Raw genomic sequence first — 21,026 nt, forward strand, 5'->3', positions numbered from 1 at the left:
TCACCACCCTCCTAGTGAAATAAATTTTCCTAATATCCATCCCGGACCTCTCCCACCACAACTTGGGACCATTGCTCCTTGTTCTGCCATCTGTCACTTCCGAGAACAGCCTTTCTCCATCTTCTTTGGAACCTCCCTTCAGGAAGTTGAAAGCTGCTATCAAATCCCCTCTCGCTCTTCACTTCTGCAGACTAAACAGACGCAACTCCCTCAGCCTCTCCTTATAGGTCATATGCTCCAGCCCCCTAATCATTTTGGTTGCCCTCCGCTAGACCCTCTCCAGTGTGTCCACATTCTTTTTGTAGCGGGGGGTCCAGAACTGGACACAATACATCTTGTTTAACCCTTAAGCACTCAATGGGGCCGACTAACATTCCCATTTTCCTGCACTAGTACATGAATCCCATTAAAGTGTCAAACAAGGGAATTTGGATCTTTATTCAGCTCACTTCTTTCAGTAGTGGAAGGAGTGAGTGGGAGAGACAGGAGAGATTTAGGAGTGGCTGTAGAGACAAATTATTATGTATTTGGAAAAATCAATGTTTTGAACCAATTGGATGCTTGCTTGATGAATTGCTACCTAGATTTCATACTAGTTACTTTCCATTATGTTTTGTAATATTTTGCTGTTTGCTTTAATAAAACATATTGTCATCACAAAGTCTCAAGATGATGTAAATGCAAGCATACAGAGAGAATATTACAACGTCAAAATGAAGCAAAGTCATTGCAGTTCTATGTATATGCTGTTATACTGTCAAGATAAAATGAAAAGAAGCCCCATTGATCAATAAAGCAAAGTATCAAAAGTGATTGGATAAAATGCAAACAATGTATTATCTCTTATGAAGTTTTACAAATATTAAATGGAAAAAAACAATCGTAGTACATCAATGGTTCTCAAATCTGTGGGCCTCAGATCCCTGGTGGTTCCTGATAGTACTGTAGGGGGTCCATGGAAAGTTTAAAAGTAAGGATCAGGCCCACCGAGGGACTGGTACTTTCCGCCAGGTGATTCTTGCCTGGGGCTCACCATTTGTGACCATCCATCCTTCCGCAGTCAGCTGCGCTGCTGTTTACACTCCAGTTTTCTTCCCCCTTCTTTTTTTTCTCTTCCCTTTCTTTTTTTCTCCCACTCCCCCAGGGCTCTGTGCCTGGCCAGGGGCAGGAGCTGCCTTTGGCCATGAGAGCCCCCTCTCCATATCCTCTGTGGATGGACAGGGGATGGAGGGGATGGGAGCTGAGGAAGCAGTGCAGGCCTAGGGACATTCTGGCTGCCACTTCCTACCACTCCCTTGACCCAGAATGGTGAAAGGCAGGCACAGGAAGCTGGCAGGCTCCAAGTCTGCAGACACTCCATGTGGATAAAAAGTCCTAGCATACCACTGGTTTTCCCTGCTGGGATGGGAAGTGAACCTGGAAGTGCTGCAGACTTTGCTCTACTCTATTGAGACATTTATTTGCTTGCAAAGTCTGAGTTTGTTTGCTTGCAGGGCACAGAGCCTCTCAGCTCCCATTGGCTGTGAACAGTGAACAGCAGCCAATGGGAACTGAGAAGCTCCGTGCTCTGCAGTCTGCATGTTCCTCAGTCCACGCTGAAGCTGATAAGCTGTGACTATCCTCTGGAGTCGGCTTATAAACGGGTCAGTCACTTTTTACCTTTTTTTTCTCTTTTTTGAAATGGTCATGTTAGTGAATACATCACCCCGCTCTAACCATTCTAAAGCTATTTGAGTGGTGAGAAGGGTTTAGTTGAGCCACTAGCAAAAATGGATAGGTGGATCCAATAAAATTTTATTTAATAAAAATATATGGCACCTCATAGTTGTTATATTTCAATATGGACCCCCTGAATTATCTCTCAATACCACTACCTGTGTTTAGATAACATGAACTATTATACATTTTAAATGATTATTAAATAATTTAATGTTTGAAAACAGCTATGTTATTTATGGGGGGGGTCTGTAAAATGTTAATAGATTTAAAAGGGGTCCGTATGCTCGAAGAGGTTGGGAACTACTATAGTACAGTGTTACAGCTGAGAATTTGAAGTCCCAAATATTAGGACACATAAAACCATGATTCCCACTATATTTGTAACTCAGTCACATTGCATATATATGCTACATCTATGCCTAACATAGACATGAAATATTACCTACTTTATCATTTCTGTGGGAGTTGGGCCTTTACACGTTTTAGTTGCGCTGTTAAAATTCTCAGCTATAACATTGGTTTATTTGCATTGAAGCTGCTCTTTTTTAAAGATCTTCCACAATTTTAAATAATAAATAGAAATCTGAGGCTATGGCTAAACTGCCATGCTTTTCCGGAAGGGAATATGCAAATGACGCACTCATTTGCTTATCTTCTTCCGATTCTTTTTGCAGAAGAGGTTTTTGTGCAAAAAAGCCCTGGGAAGACTTTGCCTTTTTGTGCAATAACCCTCTTTTGTGCAAGATCTGTACACCTCAATTTCTGAGGGAGAAGGAACCTTGCGCAAAAGCGGGGGTTTGCACAAAAAGGTGGCATCTACACAGGGCTTTTTTGCGCAAAAACCTCTTCTGCAAAAAGAATCGGAAGAAGATATGCAAATGAGCATTCAATTTGCATAGCCTCTTCCAGAAAAGCACGACAGTGTAGCCGTAGCTTCAATGTGTACATTTTAAAGCGCTGTACAGAGCAAAGTAAGAATTTCAATCCCCGTTTCGCAGCAGAGTAAAGGGAGGCAGTGAAAGTGTGAAGTAACTTTCTGTAGGTCAAGGAGCAGATCAGTGGTAGAACTTGAAACAAAACCTTGGTTTCCAGATTCTAATCAAATGCCCTAGTCACAGGCATATATGGTGCACGTGTAAGTAAAATTATATAACTGAGTGTAACCCGTTGCCCTTGTGGTCACCCCGAGTTCGGGTGGCCCCATGTCCTGAACAGAGGACTGGCCTCCTGACCTTCCGCCGAACCGAGGTTTCTGGCCGACAGTATAGGGTGTCAGAGCCTGTGCTGGCTCAAGGACGCCGGGAAGGGGGCTCGGGCCCACCCTCACTCCGAGCCCCGACCCAGGGCCCTAAGGCGGGGACGCTAGTCCCTAGTCAGTGGAGGGGGCTAAGTTCCCCCAAACCCTCCACTCGCGGGGTACACGGCCCCGCCCTGGGTCGCTTCTTCCTGGCCGGATCTCCGTCACGTTCCCCAGTGAGGAGACAGACTCACCCGGAGTCCCTTCCCCCGGTGGGGCATCTGCCGCTGAGGTTCACGCATCTCCCGTGGGCCTCGCGGTGAGCCAGGGTCCTTCCTCCCGTCCCAGGTGCTTCCCCCCTTCTGCCCACGGCTGGTCTCCTTTTGAATGGCCCGCTCACCTACTGATGCCGGGGCCGGCGTGGTCCCGTGACTCCGGGCCCCGCCCCTCCCAGCGTCCTCCCCGTCACTTCCCATGACGTCATCGGCAGGCGCCGGGTGAACCAGCAGGCCGACAGCCGTCCCGGCCGTGGATGCTGCTCCTGGGTTCCCCGTCTCACTGCGGGGCGGCGTGGACAATGTGCCTGCCCCGTCACACTGAGATATAGATATTTATACACATAGCATGCATTTTGAAATAAACACTCATTTATTTCAGAGTATGGCAGTCCAGATATATACACTCTATAAAATGGTCTTTCTCTTAGGGTATGTCTACACTAGCTCGTTAATTCGAGCTAGGTAGGCAAATGAGGTGACTGGAGTTGCAAATGAAGCCCGGGATTTAAATACCCCGGGCTTTATTTGCATGTTCCCGTCCGGTCGCCATTTTGAAATTTCAGGAGCCCGAACTCACTGCCGTGCGGCTACATGCGGCAGTGAAACGTTAGTTTGAACTAAATCCTAAATTTAAATTAACTATTACTCCTCGTGGAGTAACGTTTCACTGCTGCATGTAACCACACGGCAGTGAGTTCGGGCTAGTGAAATTTCAAAATGGCGACCAGACGGGAACATGCAAATAAAGCCCGGGATATTTAAATCCTGGGCTTCATTTGCAACTCCAGTCGCCTCATTTGCTTACCTAGCTCAAATTAACGAGCTGGTGTAGCCATATCCTTACTGTGTTAAAAACAGTGAATGGAAAAAATCACATACTACATCTGCACAGTAGCTAAAAATTAAATATAAAATATTTTTTCTTTAAACACATCAAAAGCACTTATCCACAGTGAAACAAATTGAATGTTTACACAGCATATTTTTTGGAATTATTACATCTATTAGATTGGAATAATTTGCGTGCACAGGGCTAGAGAATCCCCATTTCTGAGTCTTTGAAAATAAACCTGGCAAAGGTAGTAGAATATATATTGCAGGGTGTACCCTCTCATGGGTCATGGGATAAACAAGATATTATAAATCTTACTTATCTTAGGTTATATGATTATATAATTCTGTGCACAGAACAATTTGAAAGATTTGAGTTGGAAAAATACCTTTTTTACTCCTTTTTCATGCTGTAATAATAAAAAAACTAGACAAATGGAGTTTTGCCAAACTTTGCAAAAAATATCTTTGGAAGAAGAAATAAAAATAAAAAATAAGAGTTTCAATCTAAAGGGTAATTAAATTCTTCATATCTATAAATGCTTGAAAAGAAGGCTTACTTCTCCATACAATTTCCCTACAACAGTGTTACAATTAAATGTGGTTTCTACTGATTATCCCCTGCTGGGAGGAATTTTTTGTTGTTGCACTATTTTATTTTATAAAAGTGAAGCCTTTAAAGATCATTTTTACGGTAATTTTATAGTCTACTTTCAGTTTATGCATCCCTGGCTGTTAGTCAGCACATACACACAATAGGAAATTGGCTGGGAGCACCACAGAACCACTGAATACTCTTTTAAAGAAAAAATGGAGTGGAAAAAATTATAGGAGAGAAATAAAATAAAGGTAGAGCAGAAGAGCTTAACAAGTGGCAAGAGAGGCATTTTCTTGTGTTGTGCTCAAGGGGTTAATGTGACGTGTGAATTATGCAGCTACATGTTACGCTCGGTCACATCCAGAGAAAAGAAGAAACTGAGATGGCTGCTAAAAAAAAGGATCAGGATCAAACGTTCATCTTACGCTCTTTAATGGAAAGAATGCATGGAAATTTCCCTGCCCAGTTGGTATTTGTTTCACTCATTAGAAATATTCCTCTGACTTTGGAATGTGATATAGATGGCACACTTTGGACTGCCTTCACTATGCCAGCAGTTCTGCATAGTGAAAAACTGTAAATTAAATAAGGCTGTTTGTAAATCATAAATCTCTCCCGTCAGTAAAGCATTGTTTGCACTGCTAAAGTTCTGTCTTGCCAGATTTATTGGGGTTTGGGTGATATTTGACACACAATGATTTAAGCAAAGAACAAAGTTTATAGAAATTCATGGTCACAGTTGTTTTGGGGGCCCTTTGGTTAAGCAATGACAAAAACATTTCAATTAAAAAAAGAAGGGGGTGTGAATTACAGTCCACACATTTTTTAAAAAATTAAAAAAGCATTATAATCAAAAGATCATGATGCTGACTTATAATAACATATCGTTCTTTGTATACTCACTTTCTTAATAGGAAATTTCATAAGGTATATTATGAAAAGCTTAAATATATGTAGAGAGAGTCTGTATTTATGGAGATATAATTTTCATATATTCTATATAAGAAATCACACAAAATAGCATGGCTGCTTGAAAAAAAGTAGAGCCTGTGCCTTCAATGAAGCTCTAGTCTGGTGTTACATAATAGTGCCTAGTTGGACTAATACAGCTAAATGAGTAAGAATCCTCGTGCTACAGCAGCTGAAGCTTCCATGTGGCCTTCAACATTATTTCCAGGCACAGTGTATTGCAGAAAGCAGTCTAAAGATTACATCTTGAATGAATAGCGATGGCAAAGTTCAGAGCCAGAGATCTGTCCCAACTGTCTTACTTCTGCACAAAATGGGGGAAAAGTGCTTCTGGGTTCTCACACCAGCGGAGACTTACAAATGGTAGATCTCTTCTGTTTGCAGTTCTTTGCCAACCAGCCCAATGAATCTTAGGTCACCATGAGTTTCAGAATGACTGCCTTTTTTACACATTCTACCCCAGCCATTAGAGCTGAAGTAAACAGACCCCAAATTCTACAGTCTGCACACTGCTGTTGGTCCTCACCTGCCTTCGTCTCTGACACCCACTATAATGTCAGTGATAGGGTTTTAAATTATATAATCACATATTGCTTTGAGACTCTAATGGCTTTTTTAGCAGTGATGTTATAAAAGGGACTGTCCCATTGAACAGACTTTTAAAACTAGAACTCTAATATTATAAGACCCTAAGAGTGGAGTTTTGATAATTTTCCTTGGGAAATTATTCGACAAATAACATGTATCACTGCAAGAAATTTATCCTGTGTAATTTTTTCTTTTCTTAATTTCATCCTATTTTTCTTACTTCTACTTCAATGTACCACACAAAATAAGGTCCCCCCTCTTTTGTATTTACACCCTTCAATTATTTGCAAACCGTTTCCTCTCTTTCAGCCTCCGTCATCATTTCACCAAGCTGTACATATCTGTCTTTTTTTTAAAGCTTTCCCCATAAGTCATTCTCACCATTCCAGATCATTTTTGTTTTTCTCTAAGTTCCATCCAATTTCTCAATGTCTTTTTGGAAACATCATACCCAGAAAACAAGACAGTGTTTGCCCCAGAGCTGCATAGAGAGTGACTGTTGCCTCATTGCTCTGACAGGTGATGTATTTGTTTATGCAGCCCGATTTTGCAAGCTCATGTCTAATTTATTGTTCACTATTAAAGTCAGCATTTTGAATTTAGATGCAAAACTTTTAATGCCTCCCCAACCCACTCCTTCTCTGCATATTATGTTAAACAGCCTCTAATGTCTTTGTGCACATAAGGACAAGCCACACTTCTCATGCACACCCATTATCTCTCCAGCCTTAACTCTGCCCTCCTTCTCTTGCCCACTCTACATGGGCAGAAGAACCCTTCTTATATTCTAAATAACAGCTTGATACATATATAATCAACACCTCGCTCCATGGATGGACAATAGAACCTCATTAGTGCAATGTAGGCTGGAGTCCACCTAATTTTTCATTCAAGCCACAACTCACTTGCTCTTCACATGAGACCCTACTCCTGCGCATGAGACCATACTCCTGACATATCCAGGTAGGTTGAGAGGAGATTTATATTATCTCCCAAAATATCTGTCATGCCTTTATGCAAGAAGTAGTGAAGTTTGGAATGGCAATTGGGTGGAGAGGTAGAGGCAATGGGGGTTTTCTTGAGTGCATATAAAGGATGAAATGGCTTATGTGACGAAGCACAAAGTTTACAGTGAAACTCTTAATTGACCATTACATGACAATGAAAATTTCACTTTGTCAACTTAACTTTGTGTTAACATAATTTTTTTATTTTCTGTGGGAATTTATACTAAGAATAATAAAACAATAAATCTGTGATCAAAGACAGAAATATATCTGTAGGCCTTCACAAGCATTTCCCTTCAAAATCTGTGTCTTATCACAGCTCATTTGTGCTTTTCATTTATTCTTCATCCTCCCTTTCTCTCAGTTCTTATGCACAGGTGTGAATATAATGTACACTATGTATACTGTACATGAAGTGTACACTGGAGATGGCAGTATTCTACTGCATCCATTTCATATTCAGTTTCAGTTCTGGAAAGTCCACTTTCAATTGTTTCACTCCTGATCTTAAATCAGCTAAGCTTGTTGGATGGTTATAATTGGAAAGAAAGATTAAAGTTATATGAAAAATGTCTTTATTTAAATATAAATCTTTTCCTGAACCTTTGTTTTACTAATATACATTATGTTTATAAATCTCTCTCTCTCTGTGTATGTGTGCATACACTGAGTAAACCCATCTAGGATAACATCAGTTCTGTATGCAACAAAGGCAAATCTTGTTCTAATGTAAGAGAGACAGGGATAGATAGGAGATATGAATATGCTGCATGCTTGCTGGGTTTTTTTTCCTGAAGTCTTGAATATATCTGCAATCCATAGGCTATGAAAAGAAACACAGTGTTTTGGCTGCCCTGCCAGTAATAACCTTTGCCCTGCTCCAAAGGTGACCTCTCTGTCCCTCCTGGGGCGAGAAGCAGTTCACTATGCCTACTGAACAGAGATTGCAAGTCTTGCAGAATTTTACTAATTGTGAGAGATTTTGCAAGAGCAGAAGATTAGTTGTGGCTGAGGTAAAGGAATAAGTCTGTTATAAAATTCAGTTAAATATTTCCTGTGCTTAAACGCAACCCTGACTATGCAATCCATGATATAGTATACCAGATAAAAGAATGACATTGTGGCATGTCTTGTTTACACTGGTTAGTTGAAAAAATTTAGGGTACGTCTATACTATAAAAGAAGATTGAAACTGCCACTGTAGATCTTCCAGGGTTCAAATTAGAGGTCTTAGTTAAGACAGCTGATTTAAAGTGAGAGGGAGCACTCCGGTCAATGCCGGTAACCTTGCTTTCACAAGGAGCAAAGAAAGTCGAAGGAAGAGTGTTCTTCCTTCGACTTCCTGCAGCATAGACAGCGCCAAAAGCCAAGTTAACCTACTTTGACTTCAGCTATGCAATTAACATAGCTGAAGTTGCATATCCTAATTTGACTTTGTCCCATAGTATAGATATACCTTTAGTGTGCCAGAAGCTAAAATACAATAGAACATAGACCTGTCAAAGTAATACGTCTGTTCCAGCAACGTTTTCTCTTGACCAACTCAAAGCATACAAGCAAATTTATTTGCTGATGTAAATTGGTACCTTTCTAGTGCTGTCACTAATTTACACCAGCAAAGAATTTGGCACATGTTTCTCTTAAAAAAACAAAACTTAATCCTTGTAACTTCTTGCAGTGGCAGTCTTCGAATATCCAAACTGGGCTGTATGAAGTCTGTTGGAGTAAAAGGCCTATTAACAAGTATAGCTGTTTTGTTCAACTAGTAATTTGTTTAACAGGTTTCCACTGCAACTGCTAAATGATTTCACTTTAAAGGATGCTGTGAAAGTTAATTAAAAACATTCATTAGGGTTTTAATAATTCCTTAGAGGCTTGAAACTCAAATCTATTTTCATACCAAAAATGATTTTCCTCTTGCCTTCCTACACTCCCTGGGTTGTGGGATGTTATTGTAGGGTAAATAACAAGTGTTGCTGGAATGCTAGCAAAGTTTTCATCCCTTGCTTTTAGAAATAAAGCTTAACTGTATTTGATTGGCAGTGGGGGAAATAACTGTTCTAAAATCAAATTGATGCTCGCAAAATAGAGCTGTGTCAAGGAGACAAAAAGATAATGTCAAGTTCGGAGTGTTGTTTGTTACAGTGTGGCTTTACGGAATCATTTTTCATGAACCTTTAAAGGAGTCAGTCTTTGGCCTAGTTTCCTGGTGAGTATGGACTCACATACAGTTGATTGCTCTTGCCCTGTGGGCAGGGCAGAACAAGGAGTATGATTTAGCGTGGCCTGCTGGCTAGGGCAGATAGCAAATGCAGTCTATCAGTCTCAACCCTGAACAGGGCAATGCAATAGCAATCTATAGACTGGCTTCCTGGCTGGACAGACCGAAGACAAACACTGGTCATTTGGCTCAAAATGGGTAGGCTCCCCATTCCAGGGGTGTGGTTGGCAGCTGGAGTTTTGGCAGTCACTCTACTCCATCTGGTCCCAGCACAGGGCCCTACCAGTAGCAGTGGGTTCTGCCACTGAATCAGCAGGGATCCCATCAAAACATGTGGACTTGTGCTCTGGCAGCAAAACTGGGCTAAAGTCTGATTTCCTGGACTACTTCCTACAACAGTCCAGGGATAGGGCTCCATAGTCCAAAGTCCTGCATCTCCTTGGGGTACTTGGCACCTGGCAGTCCTGGCAGCTCCTTGGAGTCCTCTTCTAAGGATAGGGCTGGCACAACTCAGTCCAGAGTGGGGGAAGAGGGAGGCAGCAACAAGGCAGAGGCATCCAACTCATTCCCTGGTTCTCACCCAACTGGAGGTATGTCGACGGAGCCATGTAGATGAGTTTACTAGACATAGCAAAAAGAAGCGGCGATTTAAATAATCGCTGCTTAATTTACATCAAAATGGCCGCTGCGCTGTGCTGACGATCAGCTGATCGGCACAGCGGGGCAGTCTAGACGTGCTATGGTCAACAAGGGAAGCCTTTGTTGACTGCTCCGGTATGCCTCATGAAACGAGGTTTACCGGAGCGGTTGACAAAGGCTTCCCTTGTTGACCATGGCACGTCTAGAATGTCCCGCTGTGCCGATCAGCTGATCGTTGGCACAGCGCGGTGACCATTTTGATATAAATGAAGCTGCGATTATTTAAATCGCCGCTTCCTTTTGCTATGTCTAGTAAGCTCATCTACATGGCTCCATCGATGGAGCCATGTAGTCTAGACATACCCTGAGATAGCAGTTTTGCCTTTTACATTTCCTATTCTGACTCTCTGCATCCAGCCTAAGGGGTGGCCCAGCTTAGGTCCTCCAGAAAGAGGCAAAATAGTGGTTTCTCCCACTCAGACTCAGAGGGTGATCACATGGCCTCACTAAACAGAGATATAAGGGGGGCAGGATTTAGCTCTTTATGTTTTTTCTAGACTGGATACATTGATTTTGAAGCCCCTTGAAGGATGATGTTAGGACATGACACACAGATGGAAATCTGGTCCCATTTTGGTAATGGGTATTTTGTCATTAAGTTTCATGTGACTAGGACTTAGCCCAATGTGAATTTACAACCTATTGAGTAGTTATGCTATGTTTTCCATCTGTGCCTCACAAATGGAAACAAGTGTCTTTTGACTTTCAGTAAATGTCCAGCATTTTGAGCTTTCCTACAGACTTTCCTTTGGTAGTATTTACCGTTTCCTTCAAGGGACAAATCTATTTTAAATATTTAAATATTCTTTAGAGTTAAAATCATGATTCTACCTGGGCTTCCTTGACCTCCCTTTCCCCCCGCCACCATGATACCCTTTTGCTAACAAACCAGGTTTCAACCAATGTTTCCTGAATGTAAATTTCTTCTTGGATCTTTTCCCTGAATCTTTTAGTTCACTTTATTGAACATTTACATGTCAGCCATGATTACTGCTGATCTAGCTCTACTGCAAGTTTAAAGTTTTCCCAAGCATAATTAAGCTGAATTTTATGCCTCTGGTCAAGTTTGTTGAGATATAATAATGTACATGACCATTACATTATTATTGCTTTTCATTCTCTTATTAATAAACATCTATTTAAATCAATATATATCATTTGTGTATATTTGATTTGTACCTTTCCATTGCTGCATGATTGAATTTTGTGACAGAGATGCAATAATGTTCTAGACCCGTACATTCTGGAGGAGAAGCATATTTCATATTTTTCACTTTGCAGTCTATGAGGAATTGTATTTTCCAAACAAGTACTGATTGCAATTTAAAGAATACATCTGAATGCATTCCTTTTTGAGTAAGTGCAGTTAACTTACACAATTAACTTAATACATTAATCACAATTAATCAGTTTTAATCATACTGTAAAACAATAGCATGCCAATTAATAACAAATATTTGCACTATAAAAATGATAAGCAAAGAAAATAGTATTTTTCTATTCACCTCTTATAAATACTGTAGTGCAATCTCATTATTCTGAAAATGCAACTCACAAATGTGTGGGGTTTTTGTTACATAACTGCACTCAAAAAACTAGCATCTACAAGTCCACACAGTCCTATTTCATGTTCAGCCAGCTGGTAAGATGAACAGGTTTGTTGACATTTTCGGGAAATAATGCTGCCTGCTTCTTATTTATAATGTCATCAGAAAGTGAGAACATGCGTTTGCTTTGGATTTTTGTAGCCAGCGTTTCAAGATATTTACATACCAAGTATGCTAAACATTCATATACCCCTTCAGCCTTCTATTGTGGCATCTGACTCAGATCATGAAAATGAACATGAGTTGGTATGCTCTGCTTTGGATCATTATTAAACAGAACTTGTCATCAACCTAGACACATGTTCTTTGGAATGGTGTGTGAGGGGTGAGGGGTGCGATCACCCCCTCCCAGCTCGAGAGGAGGGCTTGGCGAACCCCTTTGCCCTCTGTCTGCCAGTATCCTGCCTTGGGCCCCTGCTTACAATCCCGGACACTTTGGGTGCGATCACCCTCTCCCAGGAGGGGATGGGGGGGTCAGCGGACCCTGCAGCTGTCACCCGTCCCTGCAGGGTGGGGCCTGAGCCCTCAGTCTAGTCTCCTTTCATTTGGTTGGCACCTGGTTCTAATGCACGCCTAAGCTGGCGCTGCCCAGGATTGAATGCTCCTCGGAGGTGAGGGAGGGGGACCCGGTCCCACCCTCTCTCTGGGTCCCAGCCTGGGGCCCTAAGTGTTGGGGCTTACTCGTGCCACGACGCAGTAGATGGGGGTCACTCCTGCCGTAACCCGTCTACCCACGGACGCCAAAATGGCCCCGCCCCGGGCTTCTTCCTCCCTTCCCCGGTACCTTCGTACCGTCGTCCCGGTTCCTGGGGCCTACCCTGGTTCAGGAGTCCGGGTCTGGGGTCGCTCTGGCGATGTCTTGCAGGTCCGTTCCCTGCGCTGGGTCCGATCTCTGCTGGTCCGTTCCTTCCAGGGCCAGCGGGGAGGGGTCCAATCTCCGTCAGAGATGGGACTGGTCGACCGCAAGCTGCGGTGGCTGTCCCGGGAACCCCGGGGCCGAGGCCAGGCTGCCTGCTGGCCTCGATGCCGCTCGGGGTCTGTTTTGCGCTCGGGGATTCTCCTACCTGCCTCTGAGGAGGCTGCCCCCCCGCGCTGGCGGCGAGCCTTTTTAACATGGCCCGCCACGCCGGACGCCGCCCGGGTCTCCTCCCCTCCTGGCAGCGCACCGACTTTCTCAGCAGCCACCCAGATGCATGGCTCTGCCCAGCTCCCGCCCAGCCCCCGCCCAGCGTGGCCTCCGGGGAGGGCCCAGCAGTTCCCTGCCAGCACAGCCGTGAAGGCTGAGCGCGGCCCCGCCGGCCTCCCCCGCCCATGCCGGGGCCGGTGGGAGGGGCTTGGGCCGCACCGCCACTTTCCGCAGCCCAACGGCCCAGGCCATCTCCCATGCGGGTCGCTGGCGGCCCGTCACATGATGGTTGAAACATGAATGGACATATGAATCTTTAGCACACATGGTAGGTAAATATCTTGTGATACTATCTACAACAGTGCCATGTTCTTGCTTTCAAGGGACATTGTCAATAAGAAGCAAGCAGCATTATCTTCTGCAAATGTAAACAAACTTTGAAAAATTGGCTGAACAAGAAACAGGACTGAGTGGACTTACAGGCTCAAAAGTTTTACATTGTTTTATTTTTCAGTGCAGTTTTTGGTACATAATTCTACATTTGTAGGTTCAACTTATATTAAGTGAATTGAAAAATCCTATTTCTTTTATTTTTTACAGTGCAAATATATGTAATACAAAGATAAATTGAGCAGTGTACACTTTGTATTCTGTGTTGTAATAGAAATCCATAATTTGAAAATGCAGAAAATATCCAAAAATATTTAAATAAATGCTATTCTATTACTGTGTAACAGTGCAATTGATCGCACAATTAATCACAGTTAAGTTTTTTAAATCATCCAATTAATGTTTTTAATTGCTTGAGAGCCCTATTCCTTCTAATTTAAAGGAATACATTTGGTTGGTGGTGGTCAGCATTTGTGGGCTTTCAACAGAAGATAAATACTTTCGTGAGTGCAATTTAATAATTGTATTTGGTTTAAAATATACATTGAAACTAGACAAGTGTAAATTTTGATGCTCAGTTGGTGAGCATATGAGAACTGCATGACTGGAAGACTTGCACTGAAAGTAAGACTTCAAATATGTTTTCATATTTCATGTTGCCACATGAATGAGTGCCCCTCTCTTACACACTTAGATGGGGTCACAGTGTTGCCAACTGTACTGGCTAAGACCACCCCAATCATTGCTTAAAGCTTTAAAACAATCCCAAAATAATATGAATTGACTGGCAACTAATGAGCACAGTCAGAACAAATATTATAACCAGGCCAGTTTCTGCAATGATTTTAACTGATCCCTTTGATCTTATTGGTTTATGAAAGTGTAACCTCTACAATTAAATATTCAGTACAGAAATATCCTGGTTGGGCATCATCTAGTGTTGTTAATGTGTTAGTAATAACACCTAAAAAAGCTGTGCGTCGCTATAAAGGCACTCTAAACTAGGATTACCTTAAATTGCTTTATATATATACTAGCAGATGTATCTGATGTTGCTTGGGTCTCTTTTGAAGTAATTTTTTTGCGGGGGAGGAATAAATGAAAAATATGCACAATTTATTTCATTGATTGTATTTTTAAAAAATGAAGGCTGGAGAGAAGGATTGGGGGTAAGGAATAGTAGGAGATGGGTAGCTTGGGCAGAGGGTTGAAAGGTGCTGGGGTGCTCAAGGCAGGGGAGCTCAGTGCAGGGGGAAGGAGGTGGGGTACAGAAATCAAAGCAGATGGGAAGTGCAGAACTCAGGGCAGGGGGCTGGGAGTTGGGGGGTGTGCTTACCTGGGCCACCTATGGCAGTGAGGGTGACACTGCTTCAGTGGCAGCTCCTCCCATGTGTCCGTGGTAGTATTCCCTGGCCAGTGGCTCCTCCTGAGGGGTTGGGAATGTGCTCCCCACAGGGCAGCTTCTCCCAGGAGCGTGTGATCCAGGTCTGCACACATGTCAGGTGGGGACTGGGGTTCCAGCTTGTCTAGGGGGTTCAGCCTCTGGCCTGCTGCTGCCCCTGATGGTCCTTGCTTAGGGGAGTGGCACTTTGTGAGCTGGTCCTGGTCTCCACATGACCCCCTAACCTGCAGCTGGTCTGTGAAAAGTGGTGCTCCAGGGATTATCCCCATCTCCAGCCGCCCACTCCATATTTCAGCCTGTTTGGGGTGGAGCTAAAGGGGGCTAGACAGGTTTCATGGTCTGCCCCTGGCCGCCAGAGCCTCCTACTCCCCCCCCCCCCCCGCCATGCCTACAGGTTGTCTGGGGAGGAGCCGAGGCTCCAGGGGCTGTCCTCCCTCTAGTAGCCCCACTCCCCTCCCCCCCCTGTCCCGCAGCCTGCAGGCTGTCTGAAGAGTCTGAGCTCTGAGACTGCCCCCTCCAGTGCATCCCCGTGGCCTTCAAGCTGTGTGGAGAGGGGGCAGGCTCCGGGGCCTGCACACTCCTCCAGCACCCCACCCACACAGCCTACAATGTCTTCATGCGGTGTGGGGGTAAGCTCTGGCTATGGGACTCTTTATCTGGTGGAGCCCCATCCCTGCTGGCCACTCTCATTTGTGCTTCAGCTGCCCCTAGTGGCCACTCTCAGTATCACGTCCCTCTTCTCTCTGGCCCCTCCCTTTCCATGTTATGCAAAACATTCCCATTCCTGGCACTTCCCATTTTCTAGGCACAGCCAAACACTGACCTTGGTTAAGTTAGGGCAAGAGGAAGCTGCATACCAAATTTGGTGGTCCTAACTCTTACGGTTTAGGAGGAGTTCTTGAACAAATGGACTCACAGATACAGAGACAGACACACACACTCTAATATATATAGATATAGATATAGATATTTGGCATTAAACACATCAAATGTCACAAGAAGCACACTATCAAACTTATCCTTAATGGGTGCATTATAGCAGCCAATCTATTCCCTTTCCCCTCTCCCCACCAGTAAACCCTCATTACTGTGCATGTATGATGGGCCGTTTTTCAAGTGTACTTGTGCACATCATCTCTGAAAGTCAGTGCTACCTAGTTGGAGCTTCAGGACACATTCCATACAGCAAGTGACTGCATGAAGTTCTTGCCAGTCATTAGTTTTGAGTCTTCACTATTCGGGCAGCACATGAGAATGGCTGGAGCCTTTTCACTGATTGCCAGTTAAGCCCTTAAACTGATAAAAGCTGGAGAATTCTAATAACAGATTTATTGCATTGCATCCAATGTTGTCCCCTGCTCTTTCTATATTAATATGCTGAGTAGTTAATTGTAAATGTATGCTTTCATATTCACAAATCTTTTGCTTGTCTTTTTGCAGACATTAGATGCTGTAAAGTTGTCAGTCTCAGAATAACATGCTAAAATGTTATCTTAAGGTAGTGCCTGGTACTCCTCATTAACCCTGTTGATTGATGCTTATGTGTTTAACTTCACTGTATCACTTGTAATAGAAGACAGGAGGTAGAGGAAAATGTAAAATGTTTGTCAATAATGGTATTTTAAATCTACTTTGAACAACCAGCTGCAGATTTTAAGTGCTTCAATTCTGAGTGACAGTCGAGTTGGTGTCTCAGGGAAGTAGTAAATTGATATGGGCCCAGATCCACACATACTAACGTTTAATCAGTTTATATTCAGAAGTCTTTCTTTGCAACCATAAGGGCTAGAAACTTTATACATTCATTCTACTGAATCTGAATCTGTTTTGGAAAATTTGCTAAAGACATCAAGTGAACTGTAACTGTAACTGTGGACTGGGAGTTTGACATCCAGGTTAAAAATTGTTAGTGATGTAATTTTTACAAGAGAAGAAAAAGTGATTAGCATAGAATGCAGCATGCAAAAAGAAATCCTATAGCACATTAATGAAGACACAAACTAAATGAAAGCAAAGCCTAGGAAATCCTTTAATTGCCTGGTATGAACACACAGATTGCTGATATTGTTTTGAAGTATTAATTGTGTCAAATGTATTGATCAAATTGGCTCAAAGAACAGTTATATACTGAACAAATACATTCACACTCTCTTTTCTGATATGGTCCCCAAAAGACTTTAGCAAACCATAGAAAACTGAGTGAGTTGATGGGAGCCAATTGAGGGCTTATAGGAATGAGGTTTATTATAGCTGGAGCAGAAACAATGGTTTGATTGAAGAAGGAGTGAAGGATGATGGAGACTGGAGAGGAGGAGTTTACAGTGGTTCAGGTGAGAGCGAGAACTAAGAGGTGAAACAAACTGTATGCAGTAGGGATGAGGAGGAAGTGATAGAAGCTAGCAATATTGTAGAGAAAGAAGTGGTCTCCTTTGGTTTTTCTCTTCACTTCCAGGATCTAACCAAATGTTAAGGCAAATTACCTCATGGTTGCAAGTTTCCGTGGTTTGGAGGGTAGTTAATGATACATAAAGCTGGAAGCAAAGCCTGCATTTTCATTTTTAGCCATAGAAAGTGGTGGAAAGTGGTGGAAAGGAGAAGATATCACAGAGATATGTGATATAAGCCTGGACCAATGTCAGGGGTAGCGAAGTTTATTTAAGAGTAATTAGCTTGTGGAGATAAAAAAGACTGTGGGAACAAAGTCACCCAGGGATGACTTCAGAGAGAGAGATGATGACAGAGCCTGGGAAATTCCAGTAGAGGCAGAAAGGGCCAATTAATAGTAACAGTGAAGGAGTTGTCAGCTAGGTAAAGGAGTAAGTAGCCAGTGTCACAGACACCCAAGGATGAGAGGCTCTTGTGGAGAGGTAGGTGGCTTATGGTGTCAAAGGTAGCATAGCTATTGAGGAAAAATGAGTACAGAGAAGTGACCCTACAAGGAACAGACAGTTAATGTGAAAAATGACAAGACAAATTAGATACTTGGCAGTACACCTAAAGGATCTCCTTCAGCTATTGTGGCCACCCACATTGGCAGAGTAATTAGCACAACTTCCAGTTATGGTGATTAATGGCATTCTGGGGGCAGACAGATCTATGTCTATTTATATCATGGCTGACATCATAGAATCTAGAAAGCACAGCAAAGATTAGAAGAGGCAGTTGCTATCCAGTCGTGGTCTGTTCTCTCTTAACTGGTTTAGGTGAGTCCAGTGTAAAAACATATCCCAGGTAAACAAAAGCTTACCAGCCCTTTAAAAACTGGAGGAGACCTGTGTAAAAAGATGTATCTAAAAGATGTATCCTGTGCTCTAAAGGTGGTGAGAGTCAAATTAATCATAATTGTTAGAAGTATGAGGTGTTTGTATTTTGAAACTGCAGTGAAAATACTCTTTATTGAACTTTGGGGGGGATTATCTTTTACCCCTCACCCAAAAGAAAAGAAAAGAAAAGAAAAGAAAAGAAAAGAAAAGAAAAGAAAAAATCCCCAAACCTTTAACAGTGTGTGTAGTATAGAGAGTGCACTCTTTAACTAGGAATGTTGGGAAAACACGCTCAAGGCTTAGAAATAATGAGCTCCTAATGTGTTTTCTAATCAAAGTATCGGCATGAAATTCACTATTGGAGAATGTCCTATTATCAAGGCAGCAGTGTATCAAAAGTTCACCCTGGATATTATTTTTGCGTCTCATCTCTTTATTTGAGTTGTCTTCCCCTCCCCCTCCCTTTTAATAGTTTTAAGTCAAAAGCACTAGAAACACAAGAAGAACGGTGCTTATCACATTTATTCCAGCTTCCTTGGACCAACAGCTATCCCTGTCAGACATAGTTATCTTTGTATGCAATGCTGTTTTGAGCAGAGATTTCATACACACATTTCTCCCTCCCCCCCAGCTCAAGATTTAGGTACCTCATAAATCAAATTGACAAGTCACATGATGATGTTTCATTCCCTATTTTGTCTGTTGGATGCAGAAAGACATGTACAGTAGGTTCCTCGGTGGTTTATTCCCTAACAATAGCACAGCATTGTGGAGTTCATAGACTATGTCAGACTCTTTCTGTATCGTACCTAAGCAATTCTTATACCTAAACATTTCTCTGTGACAAAAAGTAGAGGCATGTTCCCACCATTGCTTCTGAATATTCATGACTACTGTGGAACTAGTGGCAATTTAGAAGATTACTTTTTCCTATCCTTCCCTTTGCTTTACAGGAGAAATAGTGTTTATTGTTGATACACTGATTTTTCTGTTACATTTTGTTCAAAAATTATGCAAATGTATAATTAGTGACACAGACAATTATGGTTCCAGGAATATGGAAGAAAGAAGCAGATTAGTTTTGTTTTATCTTCCCAGTTAAACCAATCAAAGGAATCCAGGTTTTCGTATACTTAATTTTTGCTTGCTTTTTGATTATCCAAGTTATATGTGCATTATCAATTTTCATGCAATTTCTCTTCATATTTTATTCAAGAAAACCACCAACTAGTCAAACAAAATTATCACTGATTATTTTTTCAGCCTTTTTCCTCTCATGTATGTGTATGCATCAGGTCAAACAATGAATGGTAACATTAGATTTAGTTCTGGAAATACTCATATTGCTTATTGAAGAATTTGGGATTTAAAATATTGTTTCAAAAATAAATTGTTCACATTCTTTTCCTTCTGTTGTATGTTATGTGATCACATTTATGCACAAGTGTGCAACTTTACTCAACAATGCATGTATACTGTATGTAATGAGAGAACCAAGACCCAAACTCAAAGAATCATTTCGGAGGTGTTGGATTTCTTAGCCGTGAAAAGAGGCCAGAGCATTGCTCATGTTCTAGGTTTAAGGATTTTGTTTTATAAGGAACTGTTGGAAGAATATTTTTAACTTTCGTAGCCTTTCTAGTTTAAGAAAGTAAGACATTTTAAATAGTGAAGGTTGGACATTGTCCTGTATTCACCTTTGAGCTAGCTTGGTAGAATTCCGTCAAAGAGGCTCCTATTGTCTTGCCATACAGAGTTCCACATAAAGGCTAGGTCTATACTAGGGGACAAAGTAGAACTGAGATATGCAAGGCCAGCTACATGAATAGTGTAGATGAAGTCAATGTATCTTACTTAGAATTTCCACAGCGTCCCTACTGCGGGAGGTCGATGGGAGAAACTCTCCTGTTGACTTCCCTTCCTCCATGTCTGAGTAGAGTACTGGAGTTGATGGGGGTGTGATCAGTGGTCAGTTTGACAGGTTCCATATTAGACCTGCTAAATCAAACTCGGGAGATCAATATCCACAGCACTGAACTCCTGGTAAGTAGAGAAAAGGCCAGTGTCTTTTTTGTAATTTAGCGTGTTTTGTATGAAGGTGTGAGACCGATGGCAGTGTACAGGACCTAACATTTCACAGTAAACCACTGTCCTATCCAGCTCTGCCAATGCTTCTCTTTACCTTACTGCCTGGGGTGCTCCAGGAATGGAAAGGCAGACCAGTTCCACGAGCTACTTCTCTGGCAAAAAATATATCTTTTCTTAGGTTGTCAGTATCAATATTTATATAGTTTTTGCCATTACAGGTACTATCAAAGTGGAATATTAAAAAAATCAGTTAATTACAAACTATATATTTGTAAGGTTATATTTGTTATATTAATTTCAGCCATCTCTCTTGATGACGTCCATCTTAAAGGATATTTTGTGTGGTCCCTCCTTGACAACTTTGAATGGACTTGTGGATACAGCTGTCGATTTGGACTCTTCCATGTTGACTTTGAAAACCCAGCTCTCCCTCGTGTTCCTTACAGATCAGCAATAGAATACGCCAAAGTTATCTCCAACAACAGACGTACAAAATCAGTTGAAGAGCTGTAATGACCTGCCATTTGGTACCTACAGCTGGCTCCTTTCGAAGAAGCTGTATGTAATTTTTTTTAAAACAGAATAGTTTAGAAAATGCTGACTAATCTGGAGAGGGAGGTTGTATATTAACTAACCTGACAGGTTCAGTTAGGAATACATGGTTTTCTTTATGTAAGCAGGAAAGAAATAAAGTGCAAGTTACTTTGCAGTGGATTTGGCAACTATGTTTTAAACTGTATGTTTAAAGGAACTTTTGTCACCTTCAAATCTAATCAGTTTTAAATATAAGCTAAAAGTAGTTTCACCTGCCTAAGACTTTCCTGTCAGATCTTGTAATTTTACAGCCACTTAGTCCTGTATTCGTATGCTTTTCTTTGTCCTGAGGGTGTGAAAGCCCCAAAGCAAAGGAAAAGGTTTGTAGTGACAACAATTCTACAGAAAGCATTAACAAATGAAGAAAGCAAATCAACAAAAATATAAGGGATTTATATGTACACTCCTA

At 42.0% G+C, this 21,026-nt stretch overlaps 1 protein-coding gene across 7 annotated transcripts in view; it reads left to right on the forward strand.

Annotated features, from left to right (window-relative positions):
• The window catches only part of LOC112543864 (cytosolic beta-glucosidase), a 97,232-nt gene extending 76,497 nt beyond the window's left edge, over positions 1-20,735 (forward strand). For all 7 annotated transcript variants that reach the window (XM_075930646.2, XM_075930653.2, XM_075930642.2 and 4 more), the window contains one exon: positions 20,325-20,735. In XM_075930646.2, the coding sequence (XP_075786761.2) occupies positions 20,325-20,536 (212 nt within the window). In that variant the 3' untranslated portion in view covers positions 20,537-20,735. The remainder of the gene's footprint in view (positions 1-20,324) is intronic.
• The last annotated feature ends 291 nt before the right edge of the window (positions 20,736-21,026 follow it).

The sequence above is a fragment of the Pelodiscus sinensis genome, chromosome 4 (assembly GCF_052426305.1).
Source record: "Pelodiscus sinensis isolate ZL-2025 chromosome 4, ASM5242630v1, whole genome shotgun sequence".
Classification (NCBI taxonomy): Eukaryota; Metazoa; Chordata; order Testudines; family Trionychidae; genus Pelodiscus; species Pelodiscus sinensis.